This window comes from Coenobita brevimanus, chromosome 110 (assembly GCF_032717465.1).
Source record: "Coenobita brevimanus isolate Jiangsu-jjx chromosome 110, ASM3271746v2, whole genome shotgun sequence".
NCBI lineage: Eukaryota > Metazoa > Arthropoda > Malacostraca > Decapoda > Coenobitidae > Coenobita > Coenobita brevimanus.
In genome coordinates, this window is record NC_137063.1 from 46566405 (window position 1) to 46587692 (window position 21288).

The 21288-nt window shown below is 45.7% G+C and overlaps 1 protein-coding gene across 1 annotated transcript in view; it reads left to right on the plus strand.

The window, feature by feature from the left end:
* Positions 1 to 1029: 1029 nt before the first annotated feature.
* Positions 1030 to 21288, plus strand: part of ptc (protein patched) — a 130707-nt gene continuing 110448 nt past the window's right edge. Inside the window, exons 1-2 of the mRNA XM_080286278.1 lie at positions 1030 to 1164; positions 7170 to 7362. Coding sequence (XP_080142404.1) covers positions 1030 to 1164; positions 7170 to 7362 — 328 coding nt within the window. The remainder of the gene's footprint in view (positions 1165 to 7169; positions 7363 to 21288) is intronic.

The window sequence follows — 21288 nt, forward strand, 5'->3', positions numbered from 1 at the left end:
GGGATGAGGGGTGGAAGCTGTGGATGGGTAAGAGGGCCAATGTGGGGAGTAGCCAGGGGTGAGGGCTGTGTATGGTTGAGGGTCCATTGAGGGGAGTAGTTAGCTGCAAAGTGTGACATGAATCCTAAGTGGTGAGGGCTGCGAAGGGTTAAGTATGAGGGCTCGATGAGGGGAGTACTGAGCTGTGAAGAGTGAGGGGTGTGGTGTGTGCTGTGGATGGTGCGAGGTGTGGTGAGAGTTGGGGATTCGGGCGGTAAGAGGTGAGGGGGAAAGATGTGATGCAGGGAGGAATGTGTTGTGTGGAATGAGGGCTGGGGCGGTGAGGGGTGTAGTGTGGAGAGAAGTGATGGCTGTGGCACTGAGGGGGATGGTGTGGTTATGGGTGAGGGTTGGGGCGATGAGGAGTGAGGGCTGGGGCAGTGAGGGGTGAAGGGTGTGGTGTGGTGAGGGCTGGGACGGTGAGGGGGTGTGGTGTGGTGAGGGGTGAGTGATCTGGTGTGGTGAGGAGTGAGAAGTGTGGTGTGGTGAGGGGTGAGGGATCTGGTGTGGTGAGGAGTGAGGGGTGTGGTGTGGTGAGGGGTGGGGTGGGTGCAGGGCTGACTGTGATGTATTTTAGGGCGGGTGAGGGTGAGGGAGGGGTGAGGGGGTGCGGGCAGCACTGGGCCGCCCCGCCGCCGCCGACAGCCGGGAATTATCGTGGTTCTGGCGGTGCCACTTGTGCGGCCGCGAGGTGGGTGGTCGCTCTCCGGCGGCCCCGTTGCCTTGACGACGGGTGGCGGCCAATGGGACTGGGCGGGGGGCGGGGCCAGGCTCGCTCCGCCTCCGCCACACACAACACAACGTTGTGGCGGGCCAGGCCAGTTGCCGCGTGGTGCCCGGTGTGTGCGTGTGGTGGCGGTGAGTGCGTGTGTTGAGTGCAGTGCGTGCAGGCATGGGTGCCGCCCCCGCTGCTGCTGTCCCCTGCTGCCCTAAACTGCCAGGCGGGGCCCCGGCACCAGCAGACCCACACCACCACCACTGACCCCGGACATGGCCATCGCAGTGCCAGGCCAGGACAGTGTGGGGGAGGGCGGCCAGTGGGCGTCCTCGGCACGCCCGCATGAGGACTTGTGTACTAGAACTAGCTGGGCGGACGCCCGCACCGCCCTCGCCCACATTAACAAGGTCAGTGTCTGGCATAGGGTACGGTGTGTGCAGTGTGTGGTGCCATGTAGGGCTGGCACCACACCACACCCGCCTTGTCACTCACACAGCTTCACGCCCTCATCTCACTGCCACACTGCACCACCATGTCACCACACTAGACTATATCACACCACACCGTGGTAGCAGTGCTTGTGCGTGCATGCTTTCAGAATGGCGTACACAGCATCACCAGCCTCGCGTCTGTTGTGGCGCCAGACCTGCTGCCCCGTCACACACACACAAACACACACACGCACACTCACTCTCACGCTCCCGCACTCACGCCCTCCCTCCCAGTCCTTCCCTGCTCACACTGGCTCTTACTACACTACACACTCATGGTTATCTCTCTCTCTCTCTCTCTTTCTCTCTCACACACACACACACACACACACACACACGTTCAGGCTCACTTTTTCCGTCATGTACGCGTACAGATAATAGCACACACGTGCTGTTAACCGTTAGACTGTTATGTTTTTCCTCGGCTAAATAAACTCATCTTGCTGAAGTCTGATTAAAACATTTAAGAGCGGGCATAACAAATTTAGGCGTTAATCACGTCCACCCCTTCACACACACACACACACACACACACACAGTCTCATTCAGAATCATGCTCTACCGGGATGCACACTCACACCACACGCACATACATACATACACTTACACAGCGCGCCAGCTCAGTGTGACCCAGATTGCCTACCACTCCACACTCACCACCACTCCACCACAGTGCTCCTTCACCACACCATCACATTGCTCCACACCACACTTAACCACAACCTTGCTTTTTCCAGTTCAACCACATTTCATTTTCATTACTTCATTTTTTGCACTGTAGGGTAGGTGGCTGTTATTTAATCTCTTGTGCTTCATACGTTCCCCTCCAAATATTCGTATGCTGATCGAGACAGTGTAGTTTCTCTGGCCATAGATAATTCTCTTTTGGTATGATGCGTACGGGAGGAAAGTGATGGACATAAACCCTAAGTGTGAAGTAGGCGCAGAAGATAAACAGTAGGTAATGTTTTGCTTCTGTGCCCATACTGTAGATGCTTCACTTCTGATATGATTAGGCTAGTGAGGGAGGAGAGTGACGGACATGCCCAGAGTGTGAAGTAGACCATTAGAATAGTACGGCTTGTGAATCTGATATGTTTCTCTGCCCTTACTGAGGATCATTCTTTTGATATGATTAGTACGAGAGGAAAGAAACCGACATGCCCTTAACGTGAAGTAGGCACCGTAGAATAGTAGGCGAGCTTTTGCCCCTTTCTCCACATACTTCCTCTGACTCAGGCATGCCCAGTAGTTAAAGGTACGGTTGTGGCCATGAATTCGTGGTACACCCGGAACGTCGAGAGGGTTGCCTGTTGCACCTAGTCTAAACATGTCACCGTACCAAACCTCCCCACCAACCCGATGCAACTACTGTTTCATCCACACTGTAATCAAAGGCGGGGTTTTCGCGACGTCAAATGCCAAACTGTTTTGAATAATCTTAGTATCGCATATCGACTATCGTGCCGATACCCGTTTTAGCGAGCATCGTAAGGTCGGAACTGTTCACACGACCGGAACTAATCTCACATCCTGAACTTTTATCACGGTCAGAACGATTCTCAGTCCGAAGTAGTTTTCGTGGAACGCTTCTCACCATTTTGGACACCAGCTCAGCCAAATCCACTTGCTGTCATTCCCTACCACATCAACTGTCACCTCAGCCAAATACAATTGCTGCCATTCGGTGTACAACACAAGCCACTACCACAACAATCACCACCACCACCCCAAGCACAACCACCACCACCACCACCATCTCAAGTCCCCAACCACATCACCCACCACCACCACATAAACCCTTAGCATCATCCCCTAGCACATCAAACACCACAATCACACCAAACCACCTCAGCCACCCTACCACATCAGCCACTACCATCACCCTTACCACATAAGCCACCACAATCACCCCTATCACATCAGACACCACCATCATCCCACCACATCATCCACCACCATCCCCCCAGCGTCAGCCACCACCACGAGACACGCTACCACTGCCATCAGCGTCAGGGGCATGAGTCATCCGTATCGATCGAGTTACGTCTGCCAAATCAGTGAAACTACCATCCTTTTTATTACCGATACGAAATACTCTTCCTTCACATTACGATATATTTTGTAGTTATCGTTAATTACCTCGCCACAGAGTCATTACAGTGTTTGTTTTGCTTTGATGAACAAGGTTATTACTCATGAACTTTAAGATATTACTTCTCTAAGTCCTTGGCAACCATTTGTAGCTAGTTTTATCGTTGTTATATATATGTTTTATATATATATATATATATATATATATATATATATATATATATATATAGAGAGAGAGAGAGAGAGAGAGAGAGAGAGAGAGAGAGAGAGGATGGTTGGACAGAAAGAGGGGGGAAAGGAGGGAGACAAGAATGGCGCGATCAATTCTTTAATAGTTGTGTGATGATAATCCGATCCCTGGTTCACTCTCTCTCTTTCTCTCACTCTCAAACACAGATATATATATATGTACGAATATATACATGTTATCTGTGTGTGTGAAGCTTTGTCAAGTCTTAAGAGGGAGGGAAGGAATGTAAGGGAGAAATAGAAGGCTGGAAGAAGCAAGAAATGGAGAGTGAAAACACTGAACCAGAGAAAGTTTGGAGGGAAGATGCAAGAATTGGAGGAGAGGAAGGGGAGGTGTTCGGGGACGGAAAAGATTTGAGGGACGAAAGAGTGGAGTAGAGAAAGAGGGGAGGAGGGGCGAGAAGGCAAAGGAAGGAAAGATGTCGGGGAGAGAAATGGAAGGATTGGAGTGACGGGAGAGAGAGAGAGAGAGAGAAAAGGGTTGGAGGTAAGAGAGAGATATGAGGATGGGAGTTTTGAGTCTGTTAATCACTGTAGAAATAAACCACTCTACGCTTTTGATGGTGTCACCTCTCTCTCTCTCTCTCTCTCTCTCTCTCTCTCTCTCACACACACACACACACACACACACACACACACACACACACACACACACACACACACACACACACACACACACACTTCCCCCTTAGGCTACCTTTGTTTTTCTTATACCCTCCCTTTGTTCTCGTCATCCATGCCCACTTTTCATATTCTTTCATTTCACAAATTCCGTTGCACACTTTTTCCCTTCTCACGCGAGGGAAAAAAAACTAATAACGCATGCGAGGGAAGAGGAGGAGAGAGAGAGAGAGAGAAAGAAAGAGAGAGAGACAGGAGGGGTTAAGGGAAGTGATTAATAATGGGGGAGGCGTAATGACGGAACATGGAGAGAGAGAGAGGGGGGGGGGAGAGGTTCACACAGCAACATGAGCTAATCGAAGTCAGTCATGAGATGAAAGGAAGGAGGAGGAGGAGAAAGTGAGGTCAAGGAGGGGGGCCATTTTGACACTGGCTTGGAGAAAGTAAAGCGAAGGGGCGTGGTGGGTGGCAGAGAGTGGGGGGGTGGGGGATAATGAAAGAGGGTGAGGAAGCATTAATTGAAAGGAGGTAAGGAGATGAGGAAGTATGATAGAGAGAGAGGTGGGGGTGGGGGTAAGGAAGACGGCTGAGGAAGCATAAACTGAAAGAAGGTAAGGTAAGGGGACGAGGAAGTATGAGAGAGAGAGGATGAGGAAGCATAAATTGAGGCAAAGGTAAGGGGATGAGGAAGCATATAATGTGTGTGTGTGTGTGTGTGAGAGAGAGAGAGAGAGAGAGAGAGAGAGGATGAGGAAGTAGTTATAAGAGTAAAGGATGACGAGACGGGGGGGAGTGAGAGGGACCACTGGCTCTGAAATGGAGGTTAGTGTGAATGGATACAAAGACAAAAAAGTAAAAAAAAAAAAGTAAGAATATGTATTAGAGTCACATAAGAATTTCACACAGGGAGAAGGTAAAGGAATGATAAATTTTGAAGGAACAGGGGTAGTAGAAGAAAGAAGAGGCCAAAGGAAGTTGGAAGAATTGATGGTTCTGTTATCGTTTCAGCCAAAAACAGAATTACGAGATTTTGGTGCGTTTTTTCGGTATTTTAGACAGTTTTAAGATACTTCTCTTCTGTGGCATTTTTGTCGCTTTTTTTTTTTTCCCATGAACATTAGGTTAGATTAGGTTATCTTCAGGAATAAAATAAAAATAATTTCCGACGAAAATGCCGTAGAAGAATAGTATCTTAGAATTGTCTAAAATACCAAACAAACGGATCAAAGTACTGTAATTGTACTTTTGGCTGAAGCGATAATTTTACCGGATTAAATAAGGAAGAATAGCAATGGAAAGAAAGAAGAGATTAGAAGCGAAGAGATGTGGTAGAGGAACAATAAGAAAGGACGCCGTAGTGTTGAAGAGATAAGGAGATGGGAAGATTGAGAAGGAGGATAGGTTGTTCGAAGTTTAGGTATGAACACGTGAGAGAAGGGGAAGCAGTAAGATGAATTAATATCGGTAATAAATCTGCATGTAAAGTAAATTGTTTGTGTACCGCGTATCTATCTGTTGAAGTGACCAGATAAAGTGGGAAGGACGAAATTGTGAGGAAAATGATGCGATTAAAGAAAACGAGGGAAGGGACACGGTAGGGATGACTGAAGGAGAAATATATAATGGAAAAAAACTAAAGTGCTAGTAAGGAGGAAGCACCACTCACAGTCTCTCTCCTCTCTCTCTCTCTCTCTCTCTCTCTCTCTCTCTCACAGTTCTCTCTTGATTATAAGCACCCAAACTTCCTTTTTGTGATGCATGTATGTAGCTTAGCAGGTGTGCGTGTGTGTACTTTGATTTGTGGCGTGTCTCTGCGTTTCGTTTGATCTGTATGATGTATGTGTGCGTGTATGTTGATGAGTGTGTGAATATATTTATGACCCGTACAGTGTGTGTGTGTGTGAGAGAGAGAGAGAGAGAGAGAGAGAGGAGTAACAAAATCTTTTAAAGAGACAGAAAGAGAGAGAATGTGGAGTAACAAAATCATGAGGGAGAGAGAGAGAGAGAGAGAGAGTAGAAAGAAAGAAAGAGAGATACACACCCCGTGGACCAAAATATCTCACCACTACGCCCGACTTGTGACAAACGTAAGGAAGGGGAACATTTGCATATGACGCAATCTTCCACACCTCTTCGCACGCATCCCACAATTTCTCGTCCACAGCCCCTTCCGAGCGATGCAGAAAGGCCCGTTTTGATTCCTCTCCTTTGAATTTGTGACTCTCCCCCCCCCCTTCCTTTTCACCCTCGCTTGGTAGATGTATGGATTATTTTTGAGTTAGATTTTGTTGTGGAATTAGGGACTTCAAAGGGACGGTGATGGTTTGGGTCGCGTTTGAGCTGTCACTCCTCACGTGTTGTATAATTTAGGGAAGTGCTGTTGGTGCTCGCTCTCTCTCTCTCTCTCTCTCTCATACACTTTATAATTGTTACCTCTCTCTCTCTCTCTCTCTCTCTCTCTCTCTCTCTCTCTCTCTCTCTCTCTCTCATACACTTTATAATTGTTACCTCTCTCTCTCTCTCTCTCTCTCATACACTTTATAATTGTTACCTAACCCACATTATAGAGACAATTATACTGTATAAGAAGAGAGGATAGACCGGTTGACCCATGCAAGGCAGCTCCTGCTAGAGTAACTAAACTACTAGAATAAAGCAAGGATAGCAGGGAAGAAGGACTGGTGATGGCGGCATTCGCTCCTATTTCCTCATTTTTGCCATACACCTCTCCTGTTTCATTTCTGCCATACTCTTCTCTCCTGTTTACTCACTTCTGCCATACACTTCTGTTTCCTCATTTCTGCCATACACTTCTCTCCTGTTTCCTCATTTCTGCCATACACTGCTCTCCTGTTTCCTCATTTCTGCCATACACTTCTCTCCTGTTTCCTCCTTTTTACCATACACTTCTCTCCTGTTTCCTCATTTTCAGTACCTCCTCCGTCTCCTCTGTACAGGGTCGTGCCACAGGGAGCCGGGCAGCGTTGTGGGTACGGACTAAACTACAAGTGCAGTTGCTTCAGTTGGGGCTGTTCTGCCAGAGACACGCGGGCAAGGTGCTCTTCGTCGCCCTCCTCCTCCTCGCCACCTTCTGCGTCGGACTCAAGAGCGCCACCCTCATCACCGACGTCGAGCAGCTCTGGGTCGAAGGTAGGAGGAATATTGGGGATTTTACCTTCAGGGCCGAGGAGTATTGGGGCTTTTATCCTCAGGGTCTTGAATGAATAAGGAGAAGTCTTTTGGACTGAATGAATGAATGAGGAGGAGTATTGGGGATTGAATGAATTAATGAAGAGGAGTATTGGGGAGTTTACCTTCAGGGTCTTGAATGAATGAGAAGTATTTTGGATTGAATGAATGAATGAGGAGTACTGGGGATTGAATGAATGAGGAGTACTGGGGATTGATTGAATGAGGAGTACTGGGAATTGAATGATTGAATGGGGAGGAGGATTGGGGATCTTACCTTCAGGGTCTTGAATGCATGAGTGAGTTGCCCATTTCACAGCGCATAACGTTGATTATTTCTCCCTCTCTGGTGGTTATTTTTCATTGTCTTCTTGCATCAAAGAATGGGATGAAGAGGTAGGGATGGTGATGATGATGATAGTGTTCTTTTTCGGGTTGGGAGACCAGGGGCGAGTTTGACGCGTTAAGTTTGAAGGCAGAAGTGGTCGTGGTGAATCAGAATAACTTAATAAATAAATACTGGTAAATAAATAAAAAATGATGTAACATCCTTTGATGAGAGGAAGTATGAGAGAATTCGAGATTTGAAAACTGAAGCTGAAAGAGAATAGAGTTTGGCTTGGATCACTGGGTCTGGCCCTTGAGACGGCACTGACTCTTCAAATCCACACTAAACAGAGCCCAGTTGCATGCAGAACAGAATGGATGAGGCTTGCAAGGAGATCAGCATGAAGAGTGTTGGAAGTCCTTTTTGACGCTAGGTGCAATATCTTAATCCACAGGTATTCTTGGCTCTAGTGTATTAGCCCGCGAGTTTGAGCTGAGGATTCCGAATGTTTAATTAAACGGGAAATGAATGGATATGCATGGGTCATTTCACTGAAGACTCTGACAGCTGCAAGTTCGTGGTTCATGGTTCCCTCAATGGATTTTTCAGAAATATTTATGAATGGAGACATGAATCCCAAATCTGACACCAAGGGACGATGACTGCACACTAATTAGTAATATTAAGGTTGCTTTTGGGTGCTGGGATGCTTGAGTGTCGTCACCACTTTACGTCAGTCTTGCAAAAAGCTCTGGCAGTCTCGTTTTAGGTAGGAAATTTTGGGTTATTCTTGACTGAGAACTATTTATTTCACTGTAGTTGAGTAGTTAGGGTAGATTACGGAAGAAGTGGAGGTGAGTAAGGGGTGGGAAGTGGGAAAGTGATGGGAAATGAGTAAGAGGTGAAGATGCGGTGGAAGATGAAAAAAAGGAGTGGGTGGGATGAGTAAGAAGATGAGGGGGGGAAAAGGTGTGGGAGATGAGCAATGAGATGATATGTGAGGGAAGAGTAGGAGATGTATAACTGGATGATGAGTAGGCTGATGAAGAGTTGGGGTGAGTAAGAGGAAGAGAAGAGAAAGGAGGGGAGATGAAGGTGAACAAAGGTGCAAGTGACAGATGATGAAGAAGTTGGGTGGATAATGGGATGGTAGATGCGGAAGAGTAGGCGAAGAAGGTGGAAGATGAGTAAACAGGCGATAGGTGAAGGAGGGTATGAGAAAAACTAGGAGGTCAAGAGGGGTGGGGAATGAGAAAGAGGTTGAGATGAATAAAGGTGAAGGACTGGGAGATAATAATGGAATGATAGGTGAATAAGAAGGTGGGAGGTGAGTAAGGAGGCGATAGGTGAAGAAGGAGAGGGTGAGAGGTAAATAAAAGAGATCGTAACTTTTCACTTGCACGAGAGTTTAGCACGGTACATCTGTTGGCAGTTCTTGAGGGAAATTTATGCTTTGTTTGTCTATCTTGCTGTTGCCTTGACAAAAAAGACTTTCAGATAGTTCCATCCTTGCTAAGTAACGACCTCTTCCCATCTCCCGTGCCCCCCTTCCCACGTCACGCCATCCTCCTTCATATAATCCCCAGTCTCGCACCCATTCTATGTTTTTCATCTGTCTCTTCGTCCAACCACACACACACTCAGCCAGTCTCCCATTCTGTTCCTGGTCCACGTCTTACCCACTTAGGAATACTGTCGGGATTCAGGCAACGGACTGCAAGATGTACTGCTATCCTTACGATACTCTTTTAGCTTTAAACTTGGCCTGAGGTTACTATTTTTTCTTAATTGCAACAGCAGATTAACACTTGGATATGGTGCTAGTCACGAAGAAGTGCTATAAAGATGGTTGAACCGTAGTGCTCTTTCTGCCACTGAACTACCTGAAATAAGCTACATAAGGACGAGAGTCTGGGCCAGGTAAAGGTGGAAGAATTAGAGTTAGGTTATCTCTCACGGCGTTTTGTTTTGGGCCAAAGACTCGCTTTCTTTGTGTGGGTCGTCACGTGAGGGTCGTTTGTCGTGCTTTCCTGTTTCTCAGCGTTATCAGACAGAGAGAGAGTTACTGCTGTTTTACTCACTCTGGCCGTCTTGTTGGGCCACATGTCGAGCGGAAAGCAAGGTCTTGTGATTAAATGTGCCGATATGTGTTTATTATCAGATCCCTTAATTATCGTGTGGTGTTTGGGGGTGTAAGTTGCATCATCACACCGATAGCAGGCTATGTTGGGATCAGTGGCGGTGATGTATGGACCTTTTAGCAGGTGTAAAGGCATCAGTGTTGTAAATCGTAAATGAAAGTTAAGGTTATGTAGGAGACGATACTGAAAAATGCCTTGTGATGTGATTATTTACTTGATGACTCTCTCTCTCTCTCTCTCTCGAATTCCGACGCCAATTTATCGACAGGGTAGTTTAGGGGGAGGCCATACTGGAATTAGCTTACAAGAATTTCGAGGTGTTTCATTTGGACAATCCCAGCGGGTATTGTGCAGTGGAGGCAAAGGTCGGTCCCTGCAGCTCTCGTGGGACAATCACAGCAGGTTCGGTGGGTTTGACTTGTGGTATTCATCAGTAGTAGAAGTAGTAGGTTTTATAGTACGGTAGTAGTAGTAGTAGTGGTGGTGGCGGTGTAGTTTTAGTGGTAGTAGTAGTAGTAGTAGTAATAATAATAATAATAATAATAGTTGTAGTGGCAGCAGCAGTAGTAGTAGGTTTGATTAGCTTCCTTGGTTTTCCTCAATTTGTCAGACTTACGTTAATCCCGGTGAGTTCAGTGTGTGTGTGTGTGTGTGTGTGTGTGTGTGTGTGTGTGTGTGTGTGTGTGTGTGTGTGTGTGTGTGTGTGGTGCCGTGTATGTAAGCCGTGCCTGTGCTCACTCGTGCCGGGGAGAAAAACGATGGGGCGGAGGCCTTTGGTGCGCTGATTTAGCCGGCTCCTGGCTGGCTGTGGCGGGAGACTGGCAGCAGGGGAGGGGGGGGGGAGGTAGAGGAGGCAGGCAGGTAGGTAGGGGGTGCTGGTAGAGAGACAGGTAGGAGGAAGGGGAGAATGGAGAGAAAGACAGGTATGAGGAGGGGGAGAATGGAGAGAATGGCAGGTAGGAGGATGGAGAGAGAAAGACAGGTAGGAAGATGGGAGGGGGGTTTGGGTAGGAGAGGGAGAGAGAGAGAGAGAGACAGGTAGGAGGAAGAAGGGAATGGAGTGAGAAAGACAGGTAGGAGGGAATGGAGAAAGACATTAGGAAGGAGGGACTGGAGAGAGAAAGTCAATAGGAAGGAGGGAATGGAGAGGGAAAGACAGGTTGGGGGATGGGAGGAGAGTTAGATAGGAGAGCGAGACATGTAAGGGGATGGAGAGAATGGAGAAAGACAGGTTAAGGGTCTGGAGAAGCGAGTGAGGTAAGAGGATGGGAGGGGTGGGATAGGTAGGAGACAGAGAGACAAGTAAGTGGTGGGAAGAGACAGGTAGGAGGGAGGAAGGGAGAGATAGGTAGAGGATGAGGTGAAGAGAGACAGATAGGAGGAAAGTGGGGGATAGATATTCGTAGGAGATAGAGATGTAGAGGGTGGGGGGACCATCAGCAAGAAAGGGGGTTGTAGGTGGAAATACAAATAGGACGTGGCGAGATTAGGTCGGTGGGAGAAGATGGAGATAGATGGGGAAGGTGTAGTTAGGGAAGACAGGGCTAGGCAGGAGAAGGAAGCGGGGAAATAGGTTGCAGACAGAGACAGATGTAGGGTGGAGAAACTCAGAAAAGTAGGATGGAGGAGAGAGAAAGGGTAAATTAAAAGGGAGGAGAAGCGAACAGGGAAAACAGACAGTGACAATGACGGAAGAGGAAAGATATGTAGTCATGAAAGGGAGAAAAATATAAGGTAGATTCGCAGAAGCTTGAAGATCTTTGTGAAAATATAGCAGCAGGGAAACGTCGTCATTCATCACCTTTCATTATCCTTAATGTCCCCTTTTCGTGTGATATGTCGTGGAAATATCACCTAAATACCACATCACTTTTTTCAGGAAATTAGCATCTCAAGAAGTTAGGTGTGCTGTACCGGCCCCGTGCCCTCTTTAACCTTGCACACAGGGACCATATATACCCCTGTGTCGGAGGGCTAACTACATGTATTTCTAAAACAGAGGGGAGCCAGAGCTTTTCGTTCATTCTCTCCCCACCTTTCACTGATTGATTCTCGTTAGTACTGTATCTCTCTTCACCGCAGAGGTCCGTCACTTTCTTCTCAGTCACTGTTATCCAGGTTAGTTCTCCTTCAAACTGTCTATCCTTGAGCCTCGCCTATATGGCGGGCATGTAGCTAGACCACACACTCACTCACTCCGTTCTTTGCAACGCAGGCATCTTGAAATGGTGAATCTTTAATTTGGTTATATAAAAGCTTAACTCTTTTGAAGAAACAACTTCTGAGAGCTCCCAACCCTTGAGTCTTTCGTTTTTTCCACATAAAAAAATATAGCTGCCTTTTTATCACCAGCTTTGCCAATATTTAGCACAATGCACACTACTTAAACTTTTACGACATGCACTTTACCTGTGGAGTATAAGAGGCGGGTCCACGTGCATTCCCGCGTCACATGTTTAAGCAGCCTATATCCAGCCGCTAAGGACTCCATCAACTTGGCCCGCCTTTGAGTGCGTCGGGCTCAATGGGCCTTCCTGCATGTTCTCCGCCGATTAAGGTTTTATTTCCATTTGGCTGGAGTCATGTATTTATTCTGTTGCCAGACGCCAAAATCCCGGAGTTCATCCTGGGTGGTCGAGACAAAAGCACCGCCGGGTCCCCTTCAGTCACAGCACAAAGCCGCCCACAGCTTCCTTACCTCATGTAACCCCTTGCATATAATAATAATAATAATAATAAATAAATAAATAATGGTGGTGATGGTGGTGGCTATAGTAGTAGTAATAATGATTCTGCAGATGATGAAGGCAAGGTCTAGGGTAGCGTATACTTTTTTTTTTAATAGCACGAAGAGCTTTAATAAAATGTATTGCCTGTTTCAATATCCGATTCTTATTTTCAGGTAAACTATAACACAAATTGACATCAAACATTTTTATTATTTATTTCTTTACGTTGCCATAGTTCCAGCCCCAGAATTCATGCCGGATGCCACAAAATGCCCTGATCCTTTTTTACCCCAATTCGTCACCACTCCAAGCCACCTTCCCTCATGTAACCTCTCGCTGATGCCTAAATCCATAACACCTTTAATACCCCTTAATTTTCGTATCATCCCTGCTGCACGAGGACACGTATTAATTTACTGCTACCACCTGACAATTTTATTTATGGTAACAGAAAGTGCGTGTTGTATGAAAAGTTTTAATGAATGCCGCATCTAACTCTCTCAGTTTAAAGTTTCTGCAGATTTGTATGAAATTGTCCTGAAATAGATAAAAAAAAAAAAAACTATAATAGACCGGTGAGTAACCTTTTCAGAAGTGATTTTATCCACGCTAAAGATGGGTAGGTAGGTAGGTAGGTAGGTAGAGAGAGAGAGAGAGCGAGGGAGGGAGAGAATTTTATATTTGAGGAGGGGTTAACGAGACTTTCTAACCCTTTAACTGCGAGACGTCCTACCATAATTTGAAATAGATAAATGAATAAATAAAATAAGTAAATGGTAGCTACGGGATAAAACATAAATTAATGTCCTTAGCAAGTGAAGTGGATAAATGCATTCGTCCGCTGTAAACTCTACCAAAGGACAATACACCCACATGCAGTGAAAATGAATTATGCCCTTTTTTTTTTTTAATGGTTTATGGCCAAGGTTTTTATTCTCCCTACCCCCCCTCCCTCATGGAACCAAGCGGCGGGGGCAGTAACCGCTGAAGCTGTTAAACCCCTTGAGTACGATGCCGTTTGTTGTGGCATTATTATTATTGTTATTATTATTATTTATTTGTAGTAGCAGCAGCAGCATTTTACTCACTTGCCCTTCTTCCTTCCTTCCTTTTTTGTTTCCTTCCTTTCCAGACATTTTCGTTTATGGGAGACTTTGAACTGGAGCGGTTCGATACAGCCGTCCTTCAGCCCCCTCACTGGCCCTGACAATCGAGTGAAAAAAATCTGTCAGCAAGAATAAACTAAAAATTAAAGAGGCCATCGTACTGAAGGAGTCAAGTGCTCATTCTCGCTACTGCAGATTATATAAATTTAATTTTAGTTACCCCCTACTACGTTGTTTTCTATATATAACGTATTTTTTTTTCTAACGGTAGCGTGTAATGGATGCTGATCATTAGTTTTCAGAGTGACGATTATAATATTTCTAAATCGCATGAATTCTGTGTAGATTATAATAGGATGATTGTAGTCTAGCCAATATCGTGTGCGTTTTTCATTGGGCTTGCTTGTTGATATACGTTTAAAAGTTTGCATATTTGACAGTTATTGCTTTCAGATGTGTTCACAAAGGTCCAGTGCATACGTGTTGTCTGACTCAGCATCCTGTAAGAGGTTGACTTGGCATAAAAGACCCGCTTTCTCAGTAACAAACACATCACCGCTTTTCCCAGCAACATCGCATCATCCTGACCACCCACATTAACACACACACACACACACACACACACACACACACACACTTCCTCGTATCTCCGTTAATTTAGCTTTTGAATAGTTGTAGTGATGTCCCCGAGTTTTAATTCTTTCCACTCTGCTTCTTCTGTAACCCGATTTAATCCCCAAACAACGAATGCACTGTTGGTTCCCGCGCTCAGGTACCATTACGCTGAGTGAGTGGCCTGTTTACCGCTCATTATGCTGATTGAGTGGACGCAGGATGCCCCTTGACTCTTATATACAGCTTGCGTTCAGGCCAGGAGGGAAAAAAAATATATAAGGAAGTTTTAGGATGGTAATAATGAATCCTGGAAGAGAGTGCTGCATTGTTGATATAACTTTGAGGATGTTGTTACTAGATTTAAAGATGTAATAACTGAATATAAAGAAATGTTAAAATGATCATGATGGGTCGCGGTAAGAGAATAATAGAAATTTAAGTTTGAAAATGTTTGTGGTGGATTTAGCATAAGTGGCTGATTATAAATGTAAAAACCGTTGCATAAATGACGACTTACAGTATATTGATGATAGTGAAGCAGGAGAGAATGTTACTGAAGTTTAGAATAGTGGTAAAAGATTTTATTGGGGGTGGAAGTAACAAATATAAAATTAAAGTTATGGATTTTTCTTAATATTTTGCCGTACGTCCAATCCCGGAGTTTATCTAGACTTGCCATTGCCGAAACTCATCCACTCCTATCACAGCTCCCCACCACCACTGCCACTCCAATCCATCTTCCCTCATACCCTTTCCACCTTGTTCTCGGTTTTCCTCTCCTCATTCTCCCATCCATCGCGACTCACCACTTCTCCCGCCAGCCACTCCATGCCACTCTCCCTCATGCACTCCCCCATCCACCTCTTTCTTGGGTATTGTCATTAACTTTACCTGAAGATAGGCTTGGGAGATTCAGACTAGTAGTGGAGTATCAAAAACATTAATGAACAGAGTCAGGTAATTGGAATTCGGAATGGTTTTGGGTGCTTCTGATGGTGGTAGCTTGGTGGTATAAAAGAGGATTGTGGTGATAGTGGTAGCCCATGAGAAAAGATTGTGGTGGTAGTGTTGGCGATGGTGGCAGTAATGTTGGTTGTTTTAGCCTTTGTAGTTGTGGGTGATTTTGGAGGGTGGCGATGGTGGTAATGTTGGCTGTCGAGTTTTAGTTGTTGGTGGTTGTGAACGGTGGCGATAGAGGTAATGTTGGTTGTTGGGTTGTGGGTGATTGTGGTAATATTGGTTGTTAGGCTAAAGGTGCAGGTTAAGTTCGCTTCGTTGTTGCTTAACGTGTATTGCCAGACGCTTAATCCCAGAGTTAATCTTGACTGGGCAGGGGAGAGAGAGAGAGAGAGGCTACGACACCTTTCTTTACCTTTGTACTTGCTGTCCCCATCATCTCCTCCCCATACTCATTTCCTCTTCTCTCACCTCCATTCGTCCTGTCTTTCCGCATGTATATTCATTTCCGTTCCCTTTCGCCCTTCTCCTTTCCTCCACCCATCTTTTCTTCACTGCCTTCCTTCCTCCATTGTCCTGTCTGTCTCTTTCCCTTCCCATCCACTCATATTATTTCCTCCAATTTTACTTACATCTCTCCACCTGTCATTCCTCCTCTCCGCCTGTCTTTCCTCCTTCTCTCCACCTGTCTTTCCTTCCCCCCACCTGTCTCTTCCTTCCCAGCTGTCTTTCCTCCTCTCCACCTGTCTTTCCATCTCTCCACTTCTTTCCTCTTTCCCACCACCGAATCTTTTCTTGACTTAACTTTCTCCTTTCTTTCTGTTTTCTTTCTTCCCACATTCATTTTCTTCCTCCACTTTCTTTTCTCCTTTTCCTCCCACATTGTTTTTTCCACTTTCCCTTCTTGCTCCTCCACCCTCCTTGCTCTTCTCCACCTCTTTCCACCTACATCTTAAATTCCATCATCCACTATTCTCACTCTTCCACGCCCTCAATTCTCAACCCCACTCTTTTTTCCCTCCACCTCACAGTCTTCTCTCCACCGTGCTCTCTCTCTCTCTCTCTCTCTCTCTCTCTCTCTCTCTCTCACATTGGCACCTGCTGATGGTCGGTGTGGGAGTGCTCGCTTTACGTCACCTCGTCAATTAGCGATGGTAATGGCCACTTTAGCGATGCGTTCACCAATTAGCGGAACCAATAATGCCTTTTAACCCTTTCACCACCGTGGCGTGATTTAGTCTTTATTGATCCTTTACTCACGATTTTACTATTATTAGTGGTAGTAGTACGGTAGTAGTAGCAGCAGCAGCATTTTTATTTTACTACTACTACTACTACTACTGCTGCTGCTGCTACTACTACTACTACTACTACTACTACTACTGCTGCTGCTGCTGCTGCTGCTGCTGCTGCTGCTGCTGCTGCTGCTGCTGCTGCTGCTACTACTACTACTACTACTACTACTACTACTACTACTACTACTGCTGCTGCTGCTGCTGCTGCTGCTGTTATTATTATTATTATTATTATTGTTATCATTATTAGTATTACCTCTGTCAATACTACTACTACTACTACTACTACTATTATTATTATTGGTATTATTATTAGTTTATATGTGCTATAGCATTTATTTTATTCAGTTAGAGGATGACTCGTAGTGAAGGGGAAAAGAGCATAGAAAACGGGCGTCGGTGCTTCATGGTATAGATTTTTTTTTTCATTATTTTTTTTAATTTAGTTTCTTTATTACCGTCACATGATTTATTTTAGCCTGACCTGACAAATGATTATACTCATTTATGCAGACAATTGCTGTGTTTGTTTTCCTCTGACTTACCCGAAAATTGCCACCTGCCCATCTTCAGTGTAAGAACAATAGATTACCCTACTACTAGAATATTATACTAGTCATGAAGAAGTGCTGTGGGAAAAACGGAGTCATAATATTCTGCCACAGAGTTACATGAAAAAAAAAAAAAAAAAAAAAAAATTGGGCCAAGTTAAGGTGAAACATGGAATAGGGAACAAGAAGATGAAATTGGGCCAGGTTAAGGTGAAATGAGTGTAGAACAGGTACATTGAGGAAGTGTAGGTAGAAGTAGATTGAAGGCTGTTACTGTTGGTATTGTACGTTAGGGCTTGAGGAGTACATTATGTAAACAGTAGCACATTAGGCAAATACCGTACTGTACACGTTCCGCTAAACAGAGCAATTGGCACTGGACCGAAATAGTGCCCTCTGTATTGCGTGTTGCGTAAGAGAGAGAGAGAGAGAGAGAGAGAGAGAGAATCAAAATCTTTTCCCCCTTCCTTCCCATTCGCTTTCCTACCGCTTGACGTCACTCCACCACCTCCCAGTTTTTGTGTATGTGTGTGTGTGTGTGTGTGTGTGTAATTCACCGGGTCGGTCAAGATCACTTGATGGTCGTGATCGTCGCTTTTACCCTCCCGGAAGGGAGCTGAGAGCTCATATAGTCCGATCTAAGGGCAAGGCTGTGACCTTCACACACGTACACACCCGTCCCCTTGCTCCAGGGGGACAGTAACCACCCACTTCGTCAGTGAAACTTCGCAACCTGAGCGAGGCGCGAACTCCCGTCCACCAGTTGTGTGTGTGTGTGTGTGTGTGTGTGTGTGTGTGTGTGTGTGTGTGTGTGTGGCATCGTTGTAGTGTGTGCGACTGTGTATGTATGTGTGCCTTTGTGTGTTTGTGAGAGGAAGAGGAGAGGGTACAGTAAAGAGAGAAAGAGAGGAGACTGAGGTAAATGGAGGATGTGACAGTTGCGTATCAGAGAGAGAGAGAGAGAGAGAGAGAGAGAGAGAGAGATGGCAGGTACAGAGGAGGCAGGAGTAAGAAGTGAAGAGAGAGATATCGTGGAAGAGGTGGGAGATTGGTGGAGGGAGGGGGAAGGAAGAGGGAGGGAGGGGATGGTGGGGGGGAAGGAGGGGAAGGGAGGGTGACACTATGTGGGTGGTCTGTTCTAATCTGTCTTGGGTCGGGAGGAAAGAGAGAGAGAGAGAGAGAGACAAGAAAACTTACAAACTGTGCGGAGAAGCAGACGAAAACAAAGACGAAGACATTATAGGAAGGATTATATTTTATTGTCTTGAGAAGCTGAATACTGACGAGAAACATGGGAATGCATTTAATGAGTAGGCTTATGAGAGAGAGAGAGAGAGAGAGCATGACTGTGTATGTAGTTTATTATGTAAACCGTCTAGGCTATGAGAGTAGATGGCTGGTAATAGTGATGTCATGGAGGTACTTGGAGGTTTGTTATGATGATGGTGATTATGATGATGATTATTATTGTTATTTTTACTACTGCTACTACTACTACTACTACTACTACTACTACTACCCCTACTTCTACTACTACTAGTACTTCTACTACTATTACTACTGCTGCTGCTGCTATTATTATTATTATTTTTTTTTTATCGTTATTATTTCTTTTGGGCCACCATAGATAACTCATGTTTTAGGCATCTGACAATGAATGGATAGACAGTACGGTGCTGAAGATAACCCAAGGGTGTGAAGTACTTTAACGTTTAAGCTGAAGTGGGTAATGAGGAAAGTGTAGTGTGCGTGAAATGAACTTAACGTGAGACGGAGTTAGGGCCTTAAGGAGAGAGAGAGAGAGAGAGAGAGAGAGTGACGTATTTAGAGTGAGGGAGTGCGTGGTGGAAGGGAAGGATGGGACAGACGAGGCGGTGGAAGAAATTACGGAGGGAAGAGATAGAGAAAATGTGAGGATGAGGGAAGGAGTCGGGATGAAAGTGAATGGAGAGTGATAGATATGAAAGAAGTGACGGATGGAAATGGAAGAGGAATTGAATGAAGGAAGAGTTAAAGGGTAGAAATGGAGGAGACTGGAATAGAAGGAAGTCAGGTAGGAGCAGATAGTAAAAGATGAGGGTGGAGGAGAAAGTAGAGAGATAGGGGGGAAGGATTAAGAGAGGAAAGGATATTTGAGGACGTGGAAGGGAAAAGTGAAGGTGGAGAGGAAGTGGAGTGAGAAGTCTGAAGGAAGGGCATGGAGAAGGAAAGTGAGGGTGGGAGAGGGATTAATACGAGAGACAAGAAACGGGACGGTAAGGGTGAAAGTGAAAGAGAAGTGACTGGCTTTGTGTGGGAAGGTTATGGGTGGATTGGTAAGGTTGGTGAAGGAAGTGGGATGGGGAGAGTAGGTGTAGAGGTAGATAAGGGTCGGAGGGATAGTTAGAGTAGGGAGGAGGATGAAGGATGAGAGGGATACGTAGACTAAGTGGAGGGGTAGGTAGAGTAGGTAGGGTGGGGTAAGGATGGGGAATAGGTAGAATAGGAGGTGGATAAGGATGGTAGGGATAGATAGAGTAGGTGGGTGGGGAGGGTTGGTGTAGAGGTGGATAAAGATGTGGGGGAATAGGTAGAGTAGGTGGGGGGGTGCTAAGGATGAGGGGGGAGTGTGTGAAGCGAGGCTGGGACCGCATGTTTACAATCAGGTGAGCCAAAACAGGTGATCGCGGCCACCAGCTGGGAGGCGGTGTGGGTGGCCCCCTCATTTCACTCACCCCAGCCTCACATCACCTCGCTGTCTGGCGTCTCACCTCAAGTCACTCACCCCTACCTCACCTCACCACATCGCACGCACCCCTACCTAACATCACCTCACTGTCTCGCGTCATATCTCATCTCACACGCCTCTGCCTCAATCACCCCTACCTCACCTCACCTCAGTCTCGCGTCTCACTTGATTGCATTGATCCATACCTCACCTCACGTCACATCACTGTCTTGCATCTTACCTCACTCACCCCTACATCACCTCACCTCACTCTCACTCTCCCCTACCTTACCTCACACTGTCATTTGTCTTGGTGCATAATCCCCACCTCCTTGTTTCTCGTGTCACTTCATCTTACCTCGACATTACCACATCTCTCTCTCTCTCTCTCTCTCTCTCTCTCTCTCTCTCTCTCTCTCTCTCTCTCTCTCTCTCTCTCTCTCTCTCTCTCAGTAATCTTGGCCCTGAGTCACGCTAATGGGAAGAGGTGGTTGTTTGTCTGATTGTTTGTTTACTCTTGTTTGTGCCCGTCACGCTGTATACTGTTTTGTGGCACCACGTGTGTGTGTGTGTGTGTGTGTGTGTGTGTGTGTGTGTGTGTGTGAGAGAGAGAGAGAGAGAGTCGGGAAAGTGGGGTAGGGGGTTTTAGAGAGAATCTTCTTGGAGTAGAATTCTCTCTCTCTCTCTCTCTCTCTCTCTCTCTCTATCTATCTATCTGTCTGTCTGTCTGTCTATCTGTCCATCCATCCATCCATCTATCTTAATCCACCTCTCTATCTCCTTTAAAATCATCCTGTTGTTTTCCTAACTTTTGTACCGTATGTTGTAAAAAAAAAATTAAATAGAATGGATTAGGTATGTCGGGATTAAGTTGGATAATGTTTTGTGGAAGATAAAACAGTGAAGATGGAGGTGGAAGAGAAGAGATACTGGAGGAAGCGAATCGAGGAAAAGGGAGAGGGAGAGAGAGAGAGGGGGAGAGGGAGGGAGGGAGAGAAAAAAGGAAGAATGAAACGTGATAGGAGGAAGTTGGCAGAATACGTGAGAGAAGGATGATAATGGAGATAACCTAAAGAGGATTGGAGGAGATGTGGAAGAAAGATAGTACAGGAAAACAGGAAATGAGAGAGAGAGAGGGGGGGGGAGAAGAATGCAAGAGTTGGGAAACGAAATTAATTAAAAGAGATCTAATGAAGAGAACAGTAGAGTGCAAGAAGGGTGAAAAAGAAACTGATGAGAGAGGAAATAAGACGATAAAGAAATAAATGAGAGTGGAAGAAAGACGAGAAAGAGGAGGTAATGAGAGAGAGAGAGAGAGAGAGGAAGGAAGGAAGAAGGCTAATAAGAGATGAATATGATGATTAGTATCGGATGTCTCCAGATGCTATCGCTCTAAGGGTCTGTGCTTCCGCTCCCTGCTGCGAGAGAGAGAGAGAAAGAGGGAGAGAGAATTATGGA